This window comes from Rousettus aegyptiacus, unplaced genomic scaffold, assembly GCF_014176215.1.
Source record: "Rousettus aegyptiacus isolate mRouAeg1 unplaced genomic scaffold, mRouAeg1.p scaffold_m13_p_14, whole genome shotgun sequence".
NCBI classification, from domain to species: Eukaryota; Metazoa; Chordata; class Mammalia; order Chiroptera; family Pteropodidae; genus Rousettus; species Rousettus aegyptiacus.
This window is the reverse complement of record NW_023416289.1, coordinates 31,144,134-31,169,943: the sequence shown is the minus strand read 5'-3', so window position 1 is coordinate 31,169,943 and position 25,810 is coordinate 31,144,134. Positions and strand designations below refer to the sequence as shown.

Below are 25,810 nucleotides of genomic sequence, written 5' to 3'. Positions count from 1 at the left end.
TCAATAAATACTATAAAGGTATTTTCTCTTCCTTATGACTTCCTTAATAACATTTTCTTTTCCCTAGCTTACTTTATTGCAAGAATACAGTACATGATACATATACCATACAAAATAAGGTGTTAACTGACTGTGTTGTTGGTAAGGCTTCTGGTCAATGGTACTATTAGTAAAGCTTTAGGGGAGTCGAAGGTTATACATAGATTTTTCAACTACATTGTTCAAAAGTTAATTATATACCTAAAAATTCTGACAAAGCCTCTGATTCAACTGTATATGCTTTCTTGCAGTGTTTATAATCAATTGAGAAAGTGCTAAACTTGTACAAAGAATTAGAAAACATAAGTAACATTTTAAATGTAAATGTACGTGCATCACTGAAAAGGTGGCAAATTAGACAGCCATTAAGTTTTTATAACTTGGCATATCTGAGTTGCATATCGCCAACGTGAAATAAGTTTGCTATCTGGATGTTTATTTTTTTAGTAACAAATTAATAGAGGTTAAAGCTGCACAATATGCAACTCTAAGCATTTCCAAGTAAGTTCATCTAGAAGAAAAGAATTTATATGAGCATGTAAGAAGAAAATTAGCTTTAATACGGGGAATAAGCAATGATGAAAGGGCAGGTTTATCCAACTTACTCTGGATACGGGTCAGGGACATTAAACCTCTTACACAGAAGCTTGTCAGGGTGCCATTCAAATGTGTCTCGAGTGAGCTTCCCAAACATCTTCATCTTCACAGCCGACTGCTTGTCACTGACATCATTCTGGAAAAGACATTCACTCTGTTTCATCAAGCAGTCACACCAGTTGACCTGACAGCCTTTCCATTTAAAAGTTTTCAAGCAATCTTCCAAAATTATAAAACCGCTTTTACTACATTTTTGTTAAAGTGCATTGGAAGCTAAAAGCATAAAAATCACTTCTAATTCTACAGTGCCATGTATATTTTGATCTTTTCACTGAGGATTTTAAAATAGTTGGCCATACAGTGTTTTAATTTTAAAATGCACCAGGTAGAGACATGATGGCAACAGACCTCTTGGTCTCGAGGAACTTCCACTTGATCTGAATCGTCTTCCTCCTTGGCATGCGTGAACCTGGAGGACAAGGTCGAATGGGAAGACACATACAGCTGGGCTGCCCGAGCAAACTCGTCCCGTTCGCGGCCTCGCTCCCACTCTGTCATACTGGGATCCAGACAATGTTCCAGAGCATCTGTGGTATGGAGAACAGGAGAGTGCTTCGCTCTTAGGAAAAACATGGGGCTTAAAGGAGAACATCTGGTGGCCCCACTGTATCCCTATGGATTTCACTAGAGGACAGAAATCCTTATCCTGGTTTGTAAGAGCATGTTGGGGAGGTACCTGGCAGGTAATACTACTGCTCACTCCCTCAAAATGATGTTTTTATTGAATTCTGCCTACTTATAAGAGAATTAATGCCTGGTTAAATGTTCGAAACAAAGAACTTGTTACCACTCCCACACAATGACATTAAGTGCATTCTAACTATAGTCCTATTATTTGGCAGAAAAACACTGCTTTTTTTTTTTTTTTTTTAACAAATAAATGTTAGGAGTCTGGATCCTCAGTAGGGAGTTCGGGCACAGCACACAAAGATCTGCTTTTGAAAACCAACCCCTCTAATTTGCTGACTACCTCTCACAAGGAGTACTGCATATAGCAGCAAGCCTTCTCCTCAGCCTTGCTATATTTATTTATTTCATAGGTCACAGAGTGACTTTTTTCCCCCACGTAATGGTTCAACAGCCAACTTTCTTTGTAAGTCAAATTTTAGACTATGATTTAGGGCTAGATGGTTAGGACCTTAAGATAAAGTAGGAGATGACCTTGATCTCTTGGTGTGAAATGCAACACTTACAGAAGCCAACCATTTGCAGACAGTAAATGGTCTGTGGCTTAGCATTACTCACCAAGGCATGTTCTCTACTTAAACAGTTATCTTTGGGGCCTGAGATAGAGAGAAACACAAGCTAATTATTCTCTCTTTTTGAAGAGAGAAACTCTGGCAGAGCAGATCACTTCAACTTTAAATCTCAGACTAGGGTCAGAACAGTAAGAACAGTGCCCCTGAGACATGGGAGACCCAAGACTAGCACCCACCTTTCTGACCCCGTTTCATATTTACTAAAAACTCCTCGTATCGTTTTTGCTTTTCTGGGTCTTTGGCGAAAGGTTTAAAGTTGCTGGCTCTTGCGGTGGCTGTCCCACCACACGATGCCACGTGCCAAGAGTGGTGTCGCACATCAGGAGAGGAGGGCTGCGGTCGGCTGCTTGCGGCATTCTGGGCCAGAGTCCTGGCCTTAAGTTGAGCTGCTTTAAGGTCAGTTGCCTGCTTCATTTCTTTGATCCTCTCTTTATCTTTCTGGGTCAAAAATTCTAACACTGAAGTAGCTGAACCTAAATAAAAGAATACAAAGATATGAAAAACATCATAGACAAATATATTTACATTTCTGTGTATACATTTTCAATATCATTTCAATTGGAGATGAGTATTTTACATTTAGTGTTTCATCTGTATTCACATTATCCCTGTGAACTAGAAAGTATTAAAATAATGAGACTCTATTTTACAGTTGACAAAAATGGAGACAATACTTGGATGTTTATTGGGCCAGTGAGTGGTCCCAGAATGAGGAAGCCGACATGCCCAACTCCAGACCTGCATTCCGTGGTGGCCACCATGTCCACAGTACTGCCCTGCCCAGCACGAGCCCCGGTTCAGAGCACAGCCACCCATCACACACTCGCTCATGTCACAAATGTTCACTGAGCATCTGCTCCATTCCAGACACTGGCTTAGGACTAGGAGGACAAGGTAGACGAAGTCCTGCTCTCACTAGTGAGGGAGGACATTAAAGAAGCCAAAAATCAACACCAGAGGGTTGGTACAAGAGGACTGAAGGGGAAAAAAGAGGGTGATGAGATTGAGGGTGACTTAGATGACAGAGCCGGGAGTGGGAGTGGATGGAGAGATAACTAGGGTATATGATGGGCAAAGAAGGCCTGGAAGGTCCCTCAAAGAGACAGTTGAGGTAAGCTCTCTAAGTAAAAAGAAGGAGCCAAAACATGAGGGAAAAAGAGAGGCAGAGGAAACAGCAATCATAAAGGCCATGTAGGGGTGTGGTTGGCAGATTGAGGGTAAAAAGAAGTATCATGAGGTCAGACCTCAGGGGTTAAGGGAAAGCAATATACAATGTGGATTAAAAGGCAGGCATAGCTGGATCCATAGAGCCTTTGTGGGGAATCTGGATTTCTCTTTAGTATAAGAAGTACTAGTTTATTTTAAGGGGGATAGTGATGTAATTTGGTTCGTCTAGCTGCTGTTGAGGGGAATAGGCTGCAAAGAGAAAATAAGGAGGCCAATCGGAGGCTGCTGCAATAGTCCAGGTGAGAGTAGATGGGCCTTTAGACAAGGGAGAAGCAGGAGAAATGCAGTGAAGTAGACAGAGTCCCCACACGTAGGGGTAGAAATGAGAGGACTTGCTGATAGGTTGGGTACGGTCAGGGGAGGGAGGGAAAGAGAGGAGCTAAGAATTAGGATTTCTACGTTCTGGTGTGAGCAGTGCGTCACTGGTGGTACCATTTACTGCCAAGGGGAAGACTGGAGGAAAAACAACTTTGGGGAAGTGGGAACCACAAGCTATGTTTGGGTCTATTTTATGTGAAATACCTGGCAGGCTCCCACATGGCAAGCCCAAGTTCAAATCTCATAGTGGGTCTTCCTGCTCCAACCTACAGGGGATCCTCCACATTTGTCCATACTTTGAGATGCACTCATTCCTTTGAGGCTCTCAGGAAAAGAGCTACAGTACCCTTATCCCCTGAGAAAAAAAATCTTATGTTCCCAGGCTGTGCAAAGAAAATGAAGGTACACATGTCCCTGGTCTTCGCCACATTCCTGGACAATTATTAAAAATCTTAAAACTGCTGAGCTTAACGAGTTTGTAGTTTCAATGACATAAACTGATGGTGGGAAAACAATAAGTCTTAAGAAGTAAAGAATATCCACTGTTACATATGCTGGTCACAGTAAGCAATGTTACGCCCCTAGTTCGGGAATACAAAATCATGGAAAGAATTTCAATAGGAAAACATCTTTCCATTTTGATTTTGATAACACAGATTATTATAAATTTAATGATTTTAATCTTTTCCAAAGCACATACCTTGAATAGGTTTTTCTCCTAGCAACTCTCCCCGCTTGGAGGCATTCAGTTGGTGCCTACTGTGTGTCCTTGGGTCATGTATTGGCTGTCCAGCTGACTCTGATAATACTTGAAGTAAGTGGGAGTTCTCTGAGGTTGCAGCTACCACGGGTCTGAAATAATGCACCGGTCGATAGTCTCTTGGTAATTCAGGTGGTGGGTAAATCTTAAGAAAAAAAAAAAAAGACTCAGAAAATACAGGCTGGAAGATGATCAGGTTTGATTTAACCAAGAAAATCTGATACCTCGGTGCCCTGTTAACCCAAGCATCCCCCTGGCTAATATTCAGCAGGTAGGTAGCACTGGGGACAGCCTGTCCAGGTGCCCAGCCGCCATCCATTCTGGATCTAGAGGGTCACCGGAACCGTACTGTTCTAATAACTAGACATTTTTAATACCACCCCTGCTCACTTCTATACAGAGATGCTATCATGAGTGTTAAGTATGAACAGAACAAGAACAATAACAATGGTTAGCACAATGTACTGGCCCATTGTAAATCAGAAAATTTAGAGAAGTATCATTCAAGGGATAGAAAAAAATAACAACTTGAAATAAGTTACTTTTAAAAATTCTGAATTTTTTTCTGGTTATGTTTCAGTTCCAAATTGGAACTTCAGAACTTATTTTTTGATCTGAGGTATTTTTAATTCGAAATCTGACTGAACTGAAATTGAAATATATTTGGGGAGCTCAGGTAGGTATTAATGATGGCAGAACAGAAAAGTTTTTTAAAAGTGTTAAATTTTTTAAAATTATTGCACTAAAATAAATGGTCTCCCTTGCTCTTGGTCTAACAACACGTATTAAAGGACAGTCCGATTTAAGCTGTTTTCTGGATTTGTCAGCTACCTGAAACTCTGAACTCGTACCCAGTGAAGCACTGAATGCTCACTGGAGGAAGCAATCAGCCCCAGCGGCACACTGGGCTCACCCTGAGGCTTTTAACAGTAGTATGTGATGCCTGGACCATCCCACAAAGTCAGCTCTGATTCGAGTTTCCAAGTCTTCCCAGGTGGTGGTAAGGTTCCCAAGTGGTTTCCTGGTGCGAGCACCCAGTATGATGAAAACCCATGAAAGACTGATATTATCACTGTCAGGAAATCTCATTCTCTATCGCCTTAGCCTGACCACCTTCTCTGAAAAGCAGAGACTCCCCAGTCAACCTGCAAATCCTCTCATGTTTCCAAGACATGAAGGTCCAGAGGAACAGGGCAGAAAGGAGGCGCATGTGCACACGACTTCATAATAGCCTCCATCAGATCCAAAGCATTTCACAGACTGGGTTTTTAGCCACATATTTAGAAAACTTGCCCATCAGTGAAAGGCCAGGTGAACACAGCCCTCCTCTGAACCATTCATGTCCAAAGCCCTACTCCAGAAAGGAGCACCTTGGGAGCCCTAAGTGCCTGTCTCTCCACTATGACACTCTGCCTGATAGTGAATTTGTCTGTCTGGCACGATCACTGAACAGGAGCTACTTGGGGGCCAGGACTTAGTCTTATTTGTCCTTGATCTCTGTGTCAACTGAGTACTTCTCAACCATTTTATTTTTATTTTTTTTATTTTGTATTTATTTATTTTTTCTACCTCTTCCCTCCTCCCCTATCCCCTACCCTCTGGTCCAACCCTTTTTATGCCTCCTTTTCATACACAAAAAAACTCACATTCTCCTTTGACATATTTGATATTTCCGGTAATAACAACAGCATGCTATGTGCCCAACACTGTTTTAAAAATATTCTGCTTGCTGTTACAACACATTAACTATCACCACTAAACCAATCAAAGCCACCGTAATACTGAATATCATTTCTCAGGCTGCACTACTGCCAGCTGCTCCTGTTCTGGGGACCCATAGGCCAAGCCAAGAGGTACTTAACTCATGTTTGTTGAACTAAAAACAAAAAAGCCCATTAAATTGTAGAACATCCTGAAAAAAGTTTGCCCTGATCTCGGAAGCTGAGCAGGGTCAGCTTGCTTAGTACTTGGATGGGACACCACCACCTGGGAATACAGGTGCTGTAGGCATTTTTAGAAAAAAAAAAAAGGCAAATGGCCAAGCACCCCCTGAACTACCAGTACCCACAACTAACCTGCGATGCCCACCTGGGAACACGTGACTCTGATGAACATTAAAGAGCACCACTTGGCCTACGCTGCAACAAAATCTCACAGATACAGGATGATCTAGAAGGACATGCAGAGTTCTTCACGGGACTTGTCCGGATGCATGCAGCATCTCTCTCTTCCGCGTGCCGAGGCAAGGAGCCCAGGGAACCTCACTCACACTAGCGAATGAGCTTCACAGCACTCAGGAGGAGTCAGGACTGTGGGTCATTATAACTTTCAGAAAGTTCTGTATTTTTCTTCAAGTCACATTGCCCCTAACCTTTCATCAATTCCATCCTCCCACCAGTTTTGAACATAATTCCTTTTTAGTGGAAATAACTACTCACTTGAAGTTTGAATTTAAAAAATTAAGAGTTAGCTGTTGGGAATATAAATGTGGCCACTGACTGAGATTTCTAATACAGATTACGTTTTCCTGGACAATCATTAGTTTTGAAAATAGAATTTACATATCTTTCTAGTTGTTAATAAAACATAGCAGCAAAACTTTTAAATACTAAACCAGTAAAAAAAAAAAAAAAAATCTTACTTTCTTAGAAGATAAAGGTTTAGAAGCCAGAGAAAATCCATCCAATATTTTGCCAACGTATCGAAGATCTTTCTCGGATTCTACAAAATGATGTCATTGATTAATTCCAGAAGCATGGATTAGGATAAGACAAAAGGCACTAGTTTGTTTATCTCCAAGAACACAAATACTACATGTCATATACAAGCTCACACAGAGATAGCAGTAAAGAAGGGAACAATGGCACATAGAGCGCTCACACCTCTGTTGACTCTGGCAGCCCAGCCCACACTACCTGCAGCTGACGGAGCGCAGGACAGAGGCATGGCCCTCCAATGCAAGTACTTCAGCATTAAAAGTGCCTGAGGCCCAGCTAAGGGGCACCAGAGAATATACTCTGTGAGATAAAAGATCTCAAATAAACCATCAAGAGAATAAACATAGATAAAAGTAAAAACCATAACTGTGAGTCATTTCAAAAACTAGGTGAAGAACCATGGAGAGAGAACCTCTCAACTTCCTTAGCAACCATCAAAATAAAGCACAAAAGGCAATATATATAAGCAGGTCAGCCAGTAATCTAATCTTAGCAAACATTAAAAGGTACTTTTGTCTTTTTTGTGAATGAATTTCTAAGAGATAAAGATCACTGATTCAGTAAAGAAAATGACCAACCCCTCTGACTTGGAGCCAGGGATCGTCCATTAGTCGCAGAGACAACTCCCTCGACAAAGGCTCTTTCATTACCAAGGCTGTCCTGAGCATAGAGGTTCTGTTAAAAATCCATAAATACAAAAAAAAATCCACACGTACAAACTGCATTTTCTATAGCCAAAAGCCCCTTCTCCATGACCACCATGAGCACTGACACAAGCTAGTTTTCAGTCCCGAAGCAGGCACAGCCCCCAGCAGTGCGGGTAGGACTGATACTTCCAGCCTCGTAGACGGCTTCATGGCTCAGTAACAGTCTTCCCCCACAATCCCTGTTAAACTTTTGTTCCAGCTTCTGGAAGTTCCTAAAATTCTGTAGTGTAATTTGGGATTGAATTTCAAATTCTTGCCATGCTGAGTGTGCCCAATCTCGTCTGAACTCGGAAGCTAAGCAGGGTCGGGCCTAGTTAGTACTTGGATGGGAGACCATCTAGGAATATTGGGTGTTGTAGGTGCTATAAATAAGTAAATGAATGAATGAATGAATGAATAAAATCCAGCAATTTTACTTTTATCAATTTATTCTGAAGATGTAAACAGCAAATATGCCTAACAACAGCACCATTAGAATATTTATTATAGCACCACGGACCAAGGAAAAAAATAAGAATGATTCAAGAATCGACCATGGCTCAGTGAAAAAGCCATGGGAGAGAAGAGGCAGCTGTGTGAGGGTGGGGGGACAAAGAGGGGACACGGGGAGGCTGGGAAGCTCGGAGAGAGACATGAGCCCAGGCCTGATGTGGGACAGGGTGGGGATCAATTAGCAAGGTAAAAGTGTTGTATAAAAGAAAAGCCAAAGATTTGGCTCAGAGGCAGGTTTAAGTATGTATACCTATTATATAGATCAGTAACTATTATACAGTTAATTTAATATGTTAATATTAGTAATTAGTATTGTTAATACATCTATATAATTAATAAAATTAATAATTAAAATGTTAATATAATCTATAGTGATATTGACTAATATATTATACTAATATCTTATATGTAGTATAATATACATGGGGTAGGTAAGCCATTATCATGCCCATTGTTCAGGCAAGGACGCTGGGGCACAAAGAGATTACGTAGCCCGTCCAAGGTCACAGCTGATAAATGGGGAGAGCCAGGACTGACCCAGGCAGTCTGTCTTCAGAGTTTGTGTTCACAACCATTAAGCAAACTACCCCTTAAGAACTGTTTTACACCTGCTTTTTGTTTTCTAGAAATGGAAAATAAACAACATTTTGGAGAATATGCTTAAGTTATTTCAACATGTATTTTTCAGATGTCTTTTATAAGAATTATATCAAAAAATATCTGACTACAGCTAGATTGTTTTATCTCAGCTCTCACCTCCTTTATTTGGGTGTTATTATTACTACAACTGAAGAATAGTAGATACCATTTATACAGTCTTTGAGGCAGGTACTGTGCCAAACACCAAGTCATGCCATTTAATACTCACAATAATCCACAGAGTGGATTTTATCCTCACTTTGCAAATGACACCCAGAGAGGTTATAAGCCTTGCCCAAGGTCACAAAGCTAGGTAGGAGAGAGCTACAACAGGTCTGACTGGCTCCAAATCACATGCTGCTAATACCTATGCCACACTGTCTCCTCCCTACACCTTTTCTGAAATGAAAAACTGAAATGCTATTTAGAACCAGAGGATCTGAATCTAGAATCTGACTTGAAATTCAAGTTGGGTTGAAAGAATGTCCATCTCCTGGCCCAAAGAGAGCTCCCAAAGAGCCAGGGACCCAAGTGGGAAGACAGGCTGCGTGCTGAGCTCCATCTTACTGGGGGCTCTTAGTGTTCCTACCACTTGGTCATCTTATTGGGGGCTCTTAGTGTTCCTACCACTGGGGGCTCTTCGTGTTCCTACCACTTGCTGCTTGAGTTGGCCTACTTTGGCTACCTGCCCATTTCCTCAAGCTGGGAGTGCTTCCCTCTGACCCAGTGCCAGCTCAGCAACATGAGCACCTGTCCACACACGTGCACCTTTCCTGATTCCAGACCTCTTCCTCCTCCTGACTTTGACCCTGTCTTGACAACTTGCTTTGGCTTTGACCCGATCTAGATACCATTTCTATCTTACTTCCCACATTAGGCCTCTCTTTTCCCCACTTCGTTTCTCACCTTGCATCTTTGACCAACAACACCCTACTCCATGGAGGCTAACGCTCCAGTATCAAACTAGCAGTCTCTTCTCCCTGATATTCTTACACGGGTCTACAAAATTACCTTTCTGACTTTGATATTGCTTGGGCGCTGTCCAGCCATAGAGTCCATCTCCAGGCTCCTCGTCCTTCAAAACGGTGTCATACTTGGATAGAGTTTCTGTGGCATAGATATCATCATCTTCCTCTTCCAGGGCACCAACACCAAAAGCCTTTTCAAAAACAGGTTTCAAATAGCAATTACAGTTTTTAGGGTATGTCTGCCCTGGAGGATAAAGCTACTTTAAGGATGTGATTGAACAGACTACATTAGCACTGTAAGATCACCAAGAGAGAAGAGAGAGGAGATCCAGATTAACACACAGCCTCAAGTGTTTTGAAAAACAATGAGCAGAAGCTAATGCCATGCCTCCAGGGTCCTCGCACAGGTAGAGGAGTGGAGAACACACACAAGCAGCAGGGGCAGAGGAGAAATGGGGCCTCCCAAAGGAGAGAGGCAGAATGTTCATCTACCGTTCAATGTGGCCTGGGGACAGTACTGGTGACCAGGGTCTGAAGACCAACACTACACTAATGGCTGCTGTAAGAACCACCAATCTTTGTAAGAAACGGCCTCTAACAAGTATCATTTTTTGTTAAAAGAACTGGAAAAAGCACATGTATAGGAAAAAACAAAAAAAGGTAATAATGACACTTTCTAAATGTAATTTAGGAAAGAACCTCTAAATCAATTTGAGGAGGCAGGCAATCAGTAAAAGCTCTCCATCTCCTCAAAGGTAAAGCAGGTTTCCTTAATGAAACTTACACCCAGCTCCCAGTTTTAGGGCTGGCAGTGCTAGGAAATAATCCAAAAGGTAGTAAAACTTGGACCTCAATTGGGAGAGGCAGACTGCAATTCAACTATTAACTAAATCAAAGGGGTAACTGTGGTTTTCTGCTCAGCCTCACAAGGATGTGGAAAAGCAGTAAAATTGTTCGCTCCTGGGAACACACAAACTCTACTATGAACATAGGTAACAGAGACTAATGAGTACATATGAAAGTCAGGAAGGTGTGCTTTGCATGTCTCAGAAAAACCCCAAGGAAAATATAACCACTTCAAAGTCTTCATGCAGTCAGTGAATCATGAGTGCCTGTCACGCAGCAACCATAATAAGGAAGGTGTTCTCATTTGTCACTGGTTCCATGTTTTATAAAACATAAACTCTATTACCTGGCCTGAAATTCCCAATTTTCTTCCTTTAGTCTCTCCAATGTCTCCAAGAAGATTGCTGGGCCTCTCAGGTCCCCCACTAAAAAGATTAAAATGTTCTCCTGAAGTTCCGAACAACGCTTGGTGGGGATCCAGGCCCTTGTAAGCCAGTCCGTGCACGTCATCTTTAGGTGTGAAATCCACAGGCATGACGTCTTTGGGTGCAAAGGTCACATTTTCTGGCAAGTAGTCATCATCTTCATCCTATTTACAATGTTTTAAAAGTGGAATGAAGGTAAGCCACTGCCTAGTGCAGAGTAAGCCTATAAAATACTATTTTCAAATACAGTGACTAATGTCAAACAAAACAATTACCAAACTTTCATTTCCGCTGTTCAAAATCACTAAATCAAATCACTGAATGATACTAATATAAACTCCACTTTAAGAATCTAAACAGACTTGGGGTGGCTGTGTTGCTGGCATGTTACTGAATATAGTATCTGACACAATGGGGACAGCTTTAGGGTCTGGGTATTTCACTGTAATAGGATATGACTGATTTCTAAAATTGTTTCCAACCCTAGAACTTCACATTCATAAAGCCACAGATGCTATTCTACCACATTAAAGGTCAGTCATCCCATACCATACCTCGGATCCTTCAGAGCCTCCAGGAGGTAATGCACAGCCATAGATTTTTACTCCAGGATCTATAAAAGAAATTTCAAATGTATCAGTCATGAGCAAATGAAAATACAGAAACCAGATTTGCTGACACTCTAGAGATTACATGGCTGTGCTTGTGAAAGGTGCTACAGCTTTAGGGTAGGAGACTGATCACTCAGAATTTGTTTTCCACCAGCCCCAGCTCAACCCACACTCTTGGAAACAATGTGCTCGGTGAGAAAACACTACTGCCCCAGCACCCAGGAGAACCTGAAAAAAATTAATGCTGCTGCCAAGAGTTCACAGTCTGGCTGAGGAGACCACCCGCAAGGAATAAATAGAAAATAATCATGTTAAGTTGTGACACAGTTTCGGCAGAAGTAGGAAACAGTTTCATATTCTGCTGGTGGGAATGTAAACTGATACAATTCTTGCAGAAAGCTATTGCACATTACACACAAAAAGCTTTAAAATACATGCATACCACTGACCAAGCGATTTTATTTCTAGAAACATGTAGCCATTAAAAAATATGCTGTAGAATTAACGACAATCATTATACATACCAGGTTTCTGTCGGCGTGGTCTCCTCTTTACTCGGGGACCAATTCCTTGTCCTTCCTTCCAACCCATTTTTCTTAGCAATTCAAAACCAACAGATAATCTAGGATATCAAGGCATTGAAAATGAACTGCTTTTTATAACATTAGAGAACAAGAGGAAATAAGCAGCCTTTGAGTTTCCGCTTAGCTCATATACTTGTCATGCCAGAACCCATTCCTTCATCCATATTAGAATTGCATGGCCCCGCCATTGTGGCCACAGTTGACTGACTGGGGGAAGTCAATCAGATGCCGTCCCTACTGGGCCTCTGAAATAGACTCTATACAGTCCTTGTTAAGCATGTGGCCTGGGAAACCATGACAGTTTGAGGTTGCCACATCAGGCCATGTGCCCAGGAGCAGCACAAGGAAGTATGAAAAAAGAGAGAGCAGAATGAGGCTGGAGCTTCACAGCACTCCATGCAACACAATGCAAGATCCTTTCGGCAAAACCCCTCTTTGCACTCAAGCTAGGCTAAGAAGGCTTGTCCTACTTGCAACCAAGTTGTCCCTAAGTAATATCATCAAATACATGCAAAGTAATAATACAAAGATCAGAAAAGTCGAAATTAAATTCTTCTTACTTCGCTGGTGTTATGAAGTCGTCAAGCAGAATGGCTCCAGGAATAGGGGCAGTAACAGCTGCTAACTGCCTGGCCTTCTCTCGTATTCTATCTTTGGTTTTGGAAGCAAAATCATCTGTGGTAACAATCGCTTTAGGTGCTATCCCAAATTCACTAAGATCCTTAAAAAATTCAAACAGAATTACATACATTATTTGGAAAGTGTTTAAACATAATCTATCACATAGCTTTATTTTATTTTATTTTTAACTTATTTATTTAAATTAGTTTCAAGTATACAGTACATTGGTTAGATATCTATATAGTTCATAAAACGATCCCCCCAAATACTCCCTCCCTCCCCTGGCCCTCTATCTAGGTATCATATTAATGCTAACTGCATTCCCTCTGCTGTGCTCCCCATCTCCGTGACCAACTATCAACTACTAATTGATACTTCTTTAACCCTTCACCCCATTCTCCCAGCCCCCTAACCCCTCTCCCCTCTGTCCGTCACCAAACTGTACACTATATTTGTGAGTCTGTTTTTGATTAGTTTTGTTCCTTAGATTCCGCATATAAGTGAAATCATATGGTATTTATCTTTCTCTGTCTGTCTTATTTCCCTTAGTATAATAACCTATAGGTCCATCCATGTCATTGCAAATGGTAGGATTTCATTCTTTTAATGGCTGAGTAATATTCCATTGTATATATGAACCATAATTTCTTTATCCAATCATCTGTTAATGGGCATTTAGGTTGCTTCCATATCTCGGCTATTGTAAATTGTGCTATTGTAAATTATTGTTTGGGGTTTTTGTTTTTATTTTTGCTTGTTTGTTTTTTGGGATAAATACCCAGAAGTGCAATTCCTAGGCCAAAAGGTATATCCATTTTTAATTTTTTGAGAAACCTCCATACTGTTAGCAGCTGTACCAATTTGCAACTGATATGAGGGTTCCCTTTTCTCTGCACCTTGCCAACACTTATTGTTTTTTGATTTATTGATGATAGCCATTCTGACAGGCGTGAGGTGATATCTCATTGTGGTTTTAATTTGCATTTAGCTAAAATTACAAAATTGAGTAAGAGATTAAAGAAGTGACTGACTTTACACACTGACTTTGGAGCCTTCATATAAGCTAAGGCCAGTGGCCAATGACAGGGCATTGCAGTAGCTACTCATTGAGGACACAAGGGGTACTACCAAGCAAGTAAAACAGGAAGATTGAGTTCTTCTCAGACAGTATTCCAAAGGTCAACGTGAAGGGGGCAAATCTTGGAGTCACAGCCAACAGCATTCTTGAGCACCTATGTGCCAGGCCTTGAGTTCAGTGCTTTTGCATTTACTGCCGGCTGCCTGTCCAACAGCAGCCTTCTTTCTTTGCAGAGCCCTGAGGTTCTCCAGGCACCTGCCTCCCTCTGTGCCACTATGCACCTCAGGAGGTGTCCCTGGTGTGTGTGGGCTGGGGCTAGGGGAATGTGAGGGAATGGGGTTCGTGTCTCTTCTAAGCTAGTCATTTTGATCCCATTTTCCTTGCCAAGGACTGCTTTAAGAATGAGCATGAAAAACAATCTGTCTGAGCAGATGGGTGGGAAAATCCACTGAAGGATTTATAAGAATGGTTTCTTTGCTCTGAAGAAAAGATACCAAGAAGAAAGTCCTCCTTCCACTGGATAATGTCATCTTGGGTATGCCACTGGAAACTACTGCAGCCACAAGGAGAGCTAGTGTAAGGACAAGCTGACATGCAGAAGATGAATGAGAAGAGAATCTTGGGCCTCGTTGGCATCTAGACTTCTTGTTACATGAGATATGTTTCCTTATGGATTATGCTAATCAAATAGGAAGGGGACCTCCTTTTGCCTCTTAACTCCAGCTGAAAGCATGCTGACATTTTATTTCGTCTTTATCACAAATAAATCCATGACTAGGTTTTAAGCTAATAGAGGGTTAATTTTTCTTAAAAAAATGGAGCACACCCTGCAGGCTGGCAGGACCACTTTAGAACCTCCCAACACATATCAGCCTCCATTTGCCTAGATGCTGCACATGGCTTCCTTTCACTCCTTTCTCATCTAATTGCTCACTGTTCCTTAAACTGCAGTGTACATAAGAGCTACTGTGGAAGCTGCACCCTGGCTCCATGGTACCACACTTTTAGGGCAACTGGGGCTTTTTCTAGTAGATTTGCCTCTACAGATACCTTGTTTAATTATGCTTTGCTTTATTATGTTTTGCAGGTATTGTGTTTTTTACAAATTAAAAGTTTGTGGCAACCCGGCTTAGGGTAACTCCATCGGCACCATTTTTCTAACAGGCTCAAATGATAGATAGCAGTTTTTTTAATTAAGGTAGGTAGTTTTTTTTTTTTTTTTTTTTTTAGAAATAATGCTACTGCACACTCAACAGACTATAGGACAGTATAAACATAACTTTTATATGTACTGTGAAAAAAAATTCGTGTGACTCACTTTATTGCTGTGGTCTGGAACCAATTCGTAGTATCTCTAAGGTGTGACTTTCCCCTTACACTCCCGACTTTAGAAACTGGCCCCAGCATAAGACACTACTCCAGTGAATAAGAATCCATTGATGTACAGGGCACTATAGTCCAAATGCCTAAGAGATAAAGCCTTACAACGAGGAAATCAGACCCTGAACTTTCTGGGGAGAGATAAGGCACTACAACAACCAGCTATAAGCATCCCACAATGTAAATGGCAATTAAGGTTCTGCACACCCACCTCTTCATCCATAAAATCCTCAGGACCAAGAACAGATTTGTCTGCTCTGTTCTGCCGTGAAGACACAAAGGAAGAGGGTGTCCATCCTCGAAAGAAAAGAGTTTAGAACATTACAATCCTAGACGGTATTTTGGTTTGTAAGTAAATAAATAACACGATGCATATGAAAGTCCTGATAACCACAAACTCCTAGCTACTTCCATCTCACCGCTCAAATAGACATAATTATTCCACATAAACTTCTTATTAACCCTCATATCTCCTCCTGTCAGAACTCAGTAAGGTTTCCCCCATAAGAATCTGGAAACAAGAGAAATCAAATTATATACTGAAAGCTAAATTGTGATAGGAACACAAGTAGATTTGAGCAGAAAGATATAAATTCACCTTAAAAGAGACCACTTTAAGACCAGCAGGAAAGCAACCTACACTACCAAATTGACAAATTAGAGAAACAATATGTCAAGGTCAGTCATGAAAGAATGGCTAAAGAGAGAGTCACAAGAGCAATGAAGACAACATTGCAGGTGCCCTGGCTCAAGGACTCAAGCTGGCTGGTCTAAGGACAGGCAATGGCCATACCAGGCCCCCAGTTCCATCAGGTACCTGGGTCCTATAACTAACACCCCTGTTCCCCACACAGTCACCAGGCATATGCTGTGTCTACAAATGTGCCGTGCCTAAGAATGCTCTGGAGGTCAAACGTATCTGTAACCCTCTGCAGATAAACTTTAGTTTTCTCTAAGAGTGACACACCTACTTTCTGATTTCCTACAGGAGTCCTACAGAGCTGAGGAGTCTAGGGCAGAACTACTCTTGGCAGATGGGTGGGACAGGTTTCTGGGCCAACCTGGGAGATATTCCAGGAGAGTGAGCATCTGTTCTCCTGGGCAACACCCTGGGCTCAGCACCTTCCTCCACTCTGGATTTTAGTCTTTGCCCTATTTCTGCACAGTCCTTGGATAAGTCACTCCTAATGATAAAGAGATGTTATAGTGGACTAGCATATCACAGTCTACCTGACTAATCACTTGAGCTGGTCTTACTATTTAATTATAATATACAACACAGCATAATTATAAGAATCAGCAATGTATTAGTGTACTTCTTTCTATTGCCATTTTAAACATTTTAATAAGTGTGTTATTTTAATAGTGCCTTAGTTATCTTTATTTGCTTTTCTTAATAATAAGGTTATTTCATTTTAACCATCTTATTCACCCCAAGATTTTTCTTACATGGCTTTTTTTCTTTTTTTTTGCATTGCTTTTTGTCTTTATTTTACTGTTACGTACAAGTTGTTTTTTCAAATTTATTTTCCAATTATAGTTGACATACAATATATTAGTTTCAGGTATACAACATAGTTATTAGACATTTATATACCTTATGAAGTGATCACCCTAATAAGCCTAGTACCACCTGACACCATACATAGTTATTACATAATTACTGACTATATTGCAAGTTATCTTTTTTACAGGATAGTAATTATTTTTTTACAAGTTATTTTTAAAATGTATATATAAAACATCTATCCTATCTTCTTCTTAATAATTCCTATGAGTTAGTCAGTTCATCTCCCATTCATATCTGAGATACATAAGCCATTTTTCTTCCAGTTTCTATGTTAAACATAAAAACAAACATTACTGTAAACAATACAGAATTTATTATATTTCACCCTGTGAGAAACTTAATGGATTTTTCTCCAAGACAAGAGCATGTACTGACAAGTGATGCTTGGTCCCAGTGTCAGGAGAGAGCAGCTCTGACCCTCAGTGGCCTCATCTACAAAACAACTGTGACACCTGCCCTCCTTTGACAGTGAGTCATGCGAGACAGTGATGACCTGAGTAAATCTGTGTGAGGGTGCTTTGTGCATGCCAAGATGTAATACAAAATGGAAGCCATTACATCATTTAATCATCCAGTTAGACTATACCTACTTTTTTTTTAATAGAAAAAAAACTTCTTTACCTTCAGGTTGCAATCAATGAACAACATACACATTGACTCTGGAAACATTCCAAACATTTCAAAGAACTCAAAAGTGTACTAAAATGTTACAAGAATTTTTTTTTTAAGAGAGAAGTAGGGAAGCGAGAATCTTATATTTCAATCATTAGCTTTAATAGTATCATAACTATAAATAGGAAAATTATACCTTCTTTTGAGCCAACAGTGTTGAAATACCCAGCAGAGAACCCTCCACTGAAGGCTCCATGAAACCGTTTATACCTTCCTTTTTCATCCCTGACAGTCTGATCCTGAAGAGGAACTGGTTTCTTTGGTCTTTCACCTAAAAAACAATTTTGAATGAGAAAGAGAGAAGGGGATGATGGACTGGAAAAATTCAGGGATGATACCATTTCTTAAACCTAATGAATTGTTTACGTCTCATAATTTCAAATACAATAATTTAAGTAAGCTGCTACTCCTAGACTTCATTAGCTTATGTGCTTAGGAAGTGATACATCTTTTCAAGCTTCTTTATGGTTCTAAGACAATTACAGATACCTCTTATTTATATTAGAAATATGTTTTAGCAAAAATGGCCTGATTTTCCTACTATATTCCATTATGAAAACTAAATTACATTGAGGGGAGGAGAGTTCGAATAGATGGACGTGACATCTGCTGGCTGGCAGCAAAGGAGGCAAATTGCTTGGGTGGCACATGGCATGCAGAAGCTTGCAACAGAACAAATGCTTCTTTTTCTCTTCTAGAACTCATAGCATTCTTGACTCAAGAATTTTTCCTTTTGTATTGCCCATTTCCCCCAAATTTTAAGTTTCTTTATCTCTGGGAATCTTCTGACTCCATAATTAACATTCTTTAAACTTATTCCTTTTTCTACTTTGCTGAAAGGACTGGGTTGCTACATTACACATTTAACTTAGGCTTAAGGTTGCTATGACACAAATTATTGGCTGATTTTATCAACTCTAATTCAAGATTCTGACTATATTTTATATAAAAAGTAATCATAAAGTTAATGTCAAACATTCAATACAGAGAGTAAGTTATGCAGTAGTTAACAGCACAGGTTTGAGAATCACGGCACTCTGGATTTTAAAGCCAACTCCACCTAGTAAGCACTGAGACTTTGGTCATCTTTACCTCTCTGTGCCTCAACTTCCTCATCTGCAAAATGAAGATGACACTAACAGTAAAAACTCAGTCATAGAATTGTTATGCAAATTATAACAACTTGGATAAAATAATACAATTGGGATAAAATAATGCCTGTAAAGTGCTTAACAAAAAGGCGGTCACGCAATCAATATGTTAAAAGTATCAGCTGCTACCATTGTTGTTAAGACAGCAAAGTCCATGTGTACCTGTTACTTCAATAATTAATCTTCACCTCACTATTTGCTAGGTTTGGGAACTTAGGCAAGTTACTTGATCTCTATAAGCCTCAGCCTCCATAACTACAAAATTAGGGTAATAACAGAGCCTACCTTGTAAAGCCATGCTGAGGATTAAATATCACGTGCAGAGAGCTGAGCACAGTGCCTGGTCTTAGCAAAGCTCAGTTAATATCAGCTACAATTTCATTTCACTCTAAAGAACTGACTTACAACTTCAGTCCCACAATCCAAGACTTTCACCATTTCTTAGAAACGTAATACACACACTCTATGACTGTAGGTACACCTGGCATGATTCTTGGCTAAGGCAGGGTTTCTCAACCTTAGCATTATTGACAGTTTGTACTGAATAACTCTTTGTGTGGGGACAGTCTTGAGTACTGTAGGATGTTTAGCAGCATTCCTGACCTGTAACACTATATGCCAGTAGCAACTCACCCCCTTTCCAAGGCACTGTCTCCAGGCATTACTAAATGTCCCCTAGGACAGTGGTCCCCAATCTTTTTGGCACCAGGGACGGGTGCTCCTATGAGAATCTAATGCCCGACCATCTGAGGTAGAGCTGAGGTGGTGATGCTAGCTAGCGCTGAGGAGCAGTTGCAAATACAGATGAAGCTTGGCTCACCTGCCTGCCTCTCACTTCCTGCTGTGCGGCCCAGTTCCTAACAGGCCACACAACAGTACCGGTCCATGGCCTAGGGGTTGGGGACCCTTACCCTAGGAGGCAAAATCACCCACAATTGAGAACCACTGGGTTAAAGTGAGAGAGGGTAAGTTCTGCCAATCCTAGGTGCTGCTCTTGCTCTGTTCTCCTGATATGAAAGGGGTGATAAGATCTACAGACAACTATGCAGAACTGTGGCAGCAGATGATGAGGGCCAACCAGCAAAGCCGCCCAGGTCCCACAGGGCTCCTGAGGAGGAGGCGCCACCTCTAACCACAGCACAGAAAACTCCAGCGAGAAGGTGGCATTTTAGCCAGGCCCTGTTATAATTATTGCTACTAATAATAACCAATCCCTTCTTGTCACACATGTCATCTCATTTATCATATCCTAATAAGGATGCTCTGATTAAGTAATTACCCAGAAGTCCACAGCTAATAAACACAAAGCTGAGATCAGACCTCAACTCTGCCTCTAAGCCAGGGATGCCACCATTACTGTCCTTCACTCATCCCCAACCAAGTTTACTGAAGGGTTTTACTATGGAAGCAGTTCTGTCCTAGAACCTGGGTGTGGAAAACAAGCACAACTCCATCCCTGTTCCCAGGTCACTCTGAGCCCAGCAGAGACCTGCATGTACAAGAAGTCTGACAACATGCAACGCCCACAACAGCACAGACACCCTAGACAGGAGCAAAATTTGATAGCCACAGATAAGGATACGATTCCCAATAGAAGCAATAACTCCATCAGTAAACAGGAGGTCTGTAATACCAGATGCTTTGAGAAAGTAGTCTAGACTGACCGAGAGCACAGAAGGAATAGAAGATGGAACCAGAAAGGCAGATCCTGCAGAGGTCCTGAAACATGGTGCTGTAGAGTCTTTGGTAAGTCTTATGGCTGATGGGAGCCGCAGATAGTTTTAAGTGGGATATGCATAGCATCAAGGAGGAAGAAAATGATCCTAAAATTAATCTGGGTACAGGATGAGCTAAAACCAAATAAAAGTGTCTAAGAAAAGAGTAGATAAGTACTGATCCCCCCTTCCTTCCAGGCCAGAGGGTCTTTGTGTCTATAGGTCTATGTGTGACAGTTCAGCCACTGTCTCTTAATCAATAAATGTTTCTGTCAGGGCCAGCAACTTTAAGTGGTGGAGTCCTTCCCCTAACAATATTTGTCTAATCTGTCACTGAAATTTCAAAGCAGAAAGTAAAAATGATTATTGGTCTAATATGTTATATTGTAAAATGTGCTGAGAGTGAATTTAAACTTCAAAGTGCTTAGGAAACAATGAATCAATCCTTAAAAACGTCTAATACTTAGAAGTTAAAGGATGATGTTAGGTTAGAAACAAAATCTACAAATCAAATCTCCCTTCCACTTCAAAAGCAAGGTTAAATATTGTATATCATAAATCATAATGATGGAAAAAATCCTTATCTATCAAATTGGTACATAGTTAAAACAATGGGTATGAAGTACACACAGAGGTTAACAGATACTAAAGTTTAGGTGCCAGGAAAAATGAGGTTATTTCTCTCTTGCTATATGCCTTTGTATACCATCAAAGTTCCAAAAATAAATATATATAAATTTATAATAAAAATAGAAAAATTTTCAAATTAGGGGGGAAAAAAGCAAGGTTAAATCATTAGACTTCATTTCAGGTTTTGTGCATTCGCAAAATGGGAAGAATTAGAAAAATATAGGTAAGTAGTTGATGACTTACATACAATATGTCACTTCACAAGGAAACGTGAAACCAGAAATATAGAAATGATGTGACAGATGCCTAACATGGTTGTAATAAGCACCACCCATGCATATTTGACACTTATTCTCTTCCTGCCTAAATTCTAAAGTTTTCAAAGGATCCCATGCTGCCTTCTCAGGTTGCCCCTGTTACCTTGTATAGTTTATTTCCTGTCTGCCACCACATACTTTTGCACTTGAGAACCTTGTTATTTTTGTTCTGTGGATGAAAAAGGAGTTCTGTAATAAATCTGACAAGTCCAGCGATGGATCATAAATTCCTAACAGGGCAGGTCATAACCCCAGACATACAACTTTTTCAGAAAAAGGTTTATATTTGCCTTGAGAAAGTCCTGTCCATTGTTCTTCTGCATCTAGGTTAACACACCTTTGAAATACCAAAGTAATCCTTTTTCAGACCCCTCATAAGTATAACCACCCTCGAGGAAGCACATAATCTTTGTAACTACACTATAATATACCTTGCTTTCTCCCACTTTTATTCAATTTTCCTTATGTTCCCTCCTTAATTCTAAATGCATTTTTTTAAACCTGCAAACTGCCATTTGGGGGGGGGGGGGGGTCCTTTTTCTCAGTCTGCTGAGATCTTGCATCCAGATGTATACACTATTTGGATTAAAAAAAAAAAAAGACTTAAACAAACTCATAAAAATTCCCTACAAGTTCAGACATTTCTTAACAAGTCAACAGTTCTCAACTAGATTTGAAACTCTTCAAATAAAGGATCTTTGTCAAATTCTTTGAGATCATGGGGTGATGCACTTGCCAATAGAGCTAATGTGATCTTAGGCTGTATTAAAAAAAAAAAATACAATCTAGAATGAAGGGCACACTAGTGATGGCCCTGCTTCCCGCACACTGGTCCCATACCTAGAGGAAGACTTTGACAAATAGGGTAGAGAACATTAAATTGAATGTATCAGAGAACTAAGGTTGTTAAATGTAGTACAGAGATGTCTTAAAGGATATGCAAAGGCTGTCTTCAAATACGTGAGAAGCTTTCAAGAGACTAGGTTTTTCTCTGTCTTTTGTAGGCAGAGGGTAGCAGGGCTAGTATCTGGCAGAACTATTTGTAGGGAATCAAAAGGTCACCATTAGTATGTCCCAGAAATAAAACCAACCTGGCAGGATTTGGTTAGGGTGGGGAAACATATCTCACCAAAAGGAGGTCTGCAAGGAACTCCTAGTCCACCATACTTCCTTTGTCTTTCCCACAGGGCTATCACTGTCATCAGTCCTTAGTGGACACTCAATACATACTTTGCTGAACAAATTAAATCATTAAGTGGATCAGACCGGAAACATAGGAGAAAACCTTCCTTCATCTTGTCTTCTCCCTACATTCCACCAGCAAGTCCGGGTCAACTCTGCTTTCAAAGTGTATCTCCACTCAGGCCAATGTTTACACCGCTAATGCTACACTCCAATCCAAGTCATCACCATCCCCAGATTTCTTTTTGTTGATCTCTCTGCTTCACTCTTGCGCACCCCCAGTATCTATGCTCAAAATCGATAACCTTTAAAATAGACATTTTTTCTTTGTGTAAACTCCCCCAACGACTCTCCTACACTTAGTATAACTCTATCATACTCAGTAAGATCCAGTCCCTGTCTTTCCCTTTGACATTTTCTACCAGTCTCTCCCTAGTGCCGGCTGCTCCACCCACGCCAGTCCTGCCTGCCCCTCGATTTGCCAAACTGGCTCCGACTTCAAAGCCTTTGCATGTGCTGTTCTCTCTGCCTGAAATGTTCTTGCCCCCAGATCTCAGTATGGTTGTTCCTTCTGTTTCAAGTATGAGCTCAAACGTGCTCTTCTAGAGAAGACTCTGCCTGACCACTGCCACTTTCACATGAGCCCGTTTGTCATCTTTCTGTTTCCCATCCCTCTGGGATTCTGATTCGTCTCTCCAGAACGTGGGCACCCCGAAAGCGCAGCGCACGCGTCTCTGGTCGCTGTTCCCAGCACTGGTAGCTAGCGAGTCTTGAAGTGGCCGGGTCCAACCAAGGGTTATACTTTTTCGCCCCGAATCCTGGGCTCCCTGTCTGTTTTCCAAAGGCTCAGGAGACCAATCTGGCTCGCACCTTCTTCCAGTGGCTCCAAACCCGTCCCATAGCTGACCAAATCCTCATCGCTGTCACTGTCCAGCGCCGCCATCCTGTTCCCTTCCGGGCCCCGCCTCCTCGCTACGGAAGCTTCAACAGGCCAAAAGTGTCTGCTGTTTCTCCTTCGCGAACCTAAGCCTCTCGCTTTGGATCTGGGACTTCTCAGCCCTCTCTCGGCAAGGCGGACCCCACAGACATAGCCTCCGAGGCTTTGGCAACCACGACATTCTGCCGTAGCTCCGCGGAGAGCCTGTCTGGGGTAAACGCCTGGAAGAATCTGGAAACCACCCAGCTGTCCCGCCGCAGGGCGGGCTCTCAGTGTTCTGCCTACAACCCCCACGCCCCCGTGGCCAGTTTGCCTGCCAGCAGAGACTGCTCTTCTGAGAACCACCGCACGTCCCATCCCGCCACCTGCCGGGAAAGTGTCTGTGCTCCAGGTACACACACACACACACACACACACACAAATGAGTATAGGTCACCCTTAGGTTTGCATAACTGGAGTCCCCTTCCCGACATCTGGAGGGATTTTGACACGGGAACCTGATATCCACGGTGAAGAGAGCTCGAGACAACACTTGATCAAAGAGTAAAATGAAAAAGAGACCAAAAGAAAAGGAGAAAAAGAAAGGAGTAACAAAAGAGGAAAACAGGGATAGAGAGGGAAAGAAAACTGAAAAGAGAAAGAAAACGAGAAAGGGGAAAGAAAAAGCAAGCGACAAGTCATGGGTTCCTGCGAGGTGGGTGGGGGACGCTGAGGGCCCCTTTATTGAACCTAAAGCAGCAAACATCCATCAAATGGGGCGCTGTTATCCCACCCCAAAACTCATGTTCTACGGAAGAGAAGAATGAAGCTGAGCTAGTCAGTGGTGAGGAGGCTGAGATGAAAACCAGACCTTGAAAGCTCAAGTTTTCAAAATGGGGGTCAGAAAGCTGTGAGTCAGAATCACTAGGATGTTGTTAAAAGGCCCCTCCCACCCATCTCCCAGGCCTCCTGAATCCGGATCTTGGAGTGGGCTCTTCTTTGAGCACCCCTAGCACATCTGACTTCAAAGCCTTTGCATTCACTGTTTCCTCTGCTTGGAATATCCTCCCTCCCAGAAACCACAAGACTCACCTTCTTCAGGTCTCTGCTCAAAGGTTACTTACTCCACGAAGTTTTTTTATTTCAAGAACAATCCATACCTGCTTCAATTCTTATCTCCCTTACCCTACTTTACATTTTCTACAATACATATCTTTAACACACTATATAATTTGATTTACCTTATCATGTCTGTTGTCTTTCTCCATTGGAATGTTAGCTCCACAAGAACATAGATTTAGGCCAGGTTTTTTGTTTGTTTGTTTTTATTTTTGTTTTTGTTTTTGCTTTGCTTTATCCATAAAGCTTAGAATAGTGATTGGCAAGTAGTAAGCACTCAATAAATAATTTTGAAAAAAAAGAATGAATAACTAGTTAAATAAGTCACAGTATGTGATTTTTTTAAAAAAAAGTTTTTTTAAAAAAAAAACAAACAGATTTTAAGACACAGCCACAGAATTGTTTGACAAGTCTCCCATCAAGAAGTGGAGTCTGTGTCCCCTCCCCTTGAAGCTAGTTTTCATAAATAATGTAGGGAGGAGGCAAGAGAACTGAAGTGTTAAATCAAGCTAAATTCAGAGACTGCAATATGCTGATTAGCCAGGCCATAAGGACGCCTGCGGAACAAAAGATTTCTGCTAAGATTGCTAACAACTCATTTCTCACACCTGTGAAGCAGAAACAGGAAAACCAGTCCTTAAGTGGTGCCCTACACAAAATAAAATCATTCATTCCCTATGGCTTAAACCATAGGGAACCTGTGGATTAAAGGCTGGGAACCACCAGCCGGCCTTTCACACTACATATTCTTACCTTTTCTCACTACATACTCTTCCCCTTCCCTTTCCTCACTGTATGTCCATATCAAAGTAAATGGGTAAACAAAGTCTTTAAACTGTAACTCACAGGAACTAAAGAATGATATACAAACTGAATTCCCTGAACACTAGGGGTCCCTCTCACTGTCTTTACTCTGTCTCTCTCAGTATCTTTCTCTCAGTGCCTTTCCTCTCTCTCACTGTCCTCATCTCTATTATCTCTGTCCCTCTGAATCTCTCAGGCTCCCTCACTCTCTGCTTCCGAGAGGAGGCCACGCTCTAACTATGAGTTAAACTTTCCTTTTAACTCTAACTTTGACGTTGAATTCTTTGTTGAATTCTTTCTACAGTCTTCTGCCAAAGAATCCTCTTCTCTCAGTATAGGGCTTGTTATCCCCCAACTCAGGGGCATTTGCCCTGTCCTACATCATGACATCTTGACCAAAAGAACA

General features: G+C 41.2%; 1 protein-coding gene across 2 annotated transcripts in view; it reads right to left on the bottom strand.

Moving 5' to 3' along the window:
• GPATCH1 (G-patch domain containing 1) overlaps positions 1-23,548 on the bottom strand; it is a 35,851-nt gene extending 12,303 nt beyond the window's left edge. For both annotated transcript variants that reach the window (XR_004954266.1, XM_016133256.2), the window contains exons 1-13: positions 23,436-23,548; positions 17,707-17,841; positions 15,540-15,625; positions 12,810-12,970; positions 12,190-12,287; positions 11,609-11,667; positions 10,976-11,218; positions 9,827-9,974; positions 6,902-6,981; positions 4,201-4,405; positions 2,132-2,428; positions 1,045-1,223; positions 645-772 (exon numbers count right to left, since the gene is read on the bottom strand). Coding sequence is in view for 1 of the 2 variants with exons in the window: in XM_016133256.2 (XP_015988742.2) it covers positions 645-772; positions 1,045-1,223; positions 2,132-2,428; positions 4,201-4,405; positions 6,902-6,981; positions 9,827-9,974; positions 10,976-11,218; positions 11,609-11,667; positions 12,190-12,287; positions 12,810-12,970; positions 15,540-15,625; positions 17,707-17,841; positions 23,436-23,508 (1,892 nt within the window). In the remaining variant the exon portion in view is untranslated. The remainder of the gene's footprint in view (positions 1-644; positions 773-1,044; positions 1,224-2,131; positions 2,429-4,200; positions 4,406-6,901; positions 6,982-9,826; positions 9,975-10,975; positions 11,219-11,608; positions 11,668-12,189; positions 12,288-12,809; positions 12,971-15,539; positions 15,626-17,706; positions 17,842-23,435) is intronic.
• Between the last annotated feature and the right edge of the window lie 2,262 nt (positions 23,549-25,810).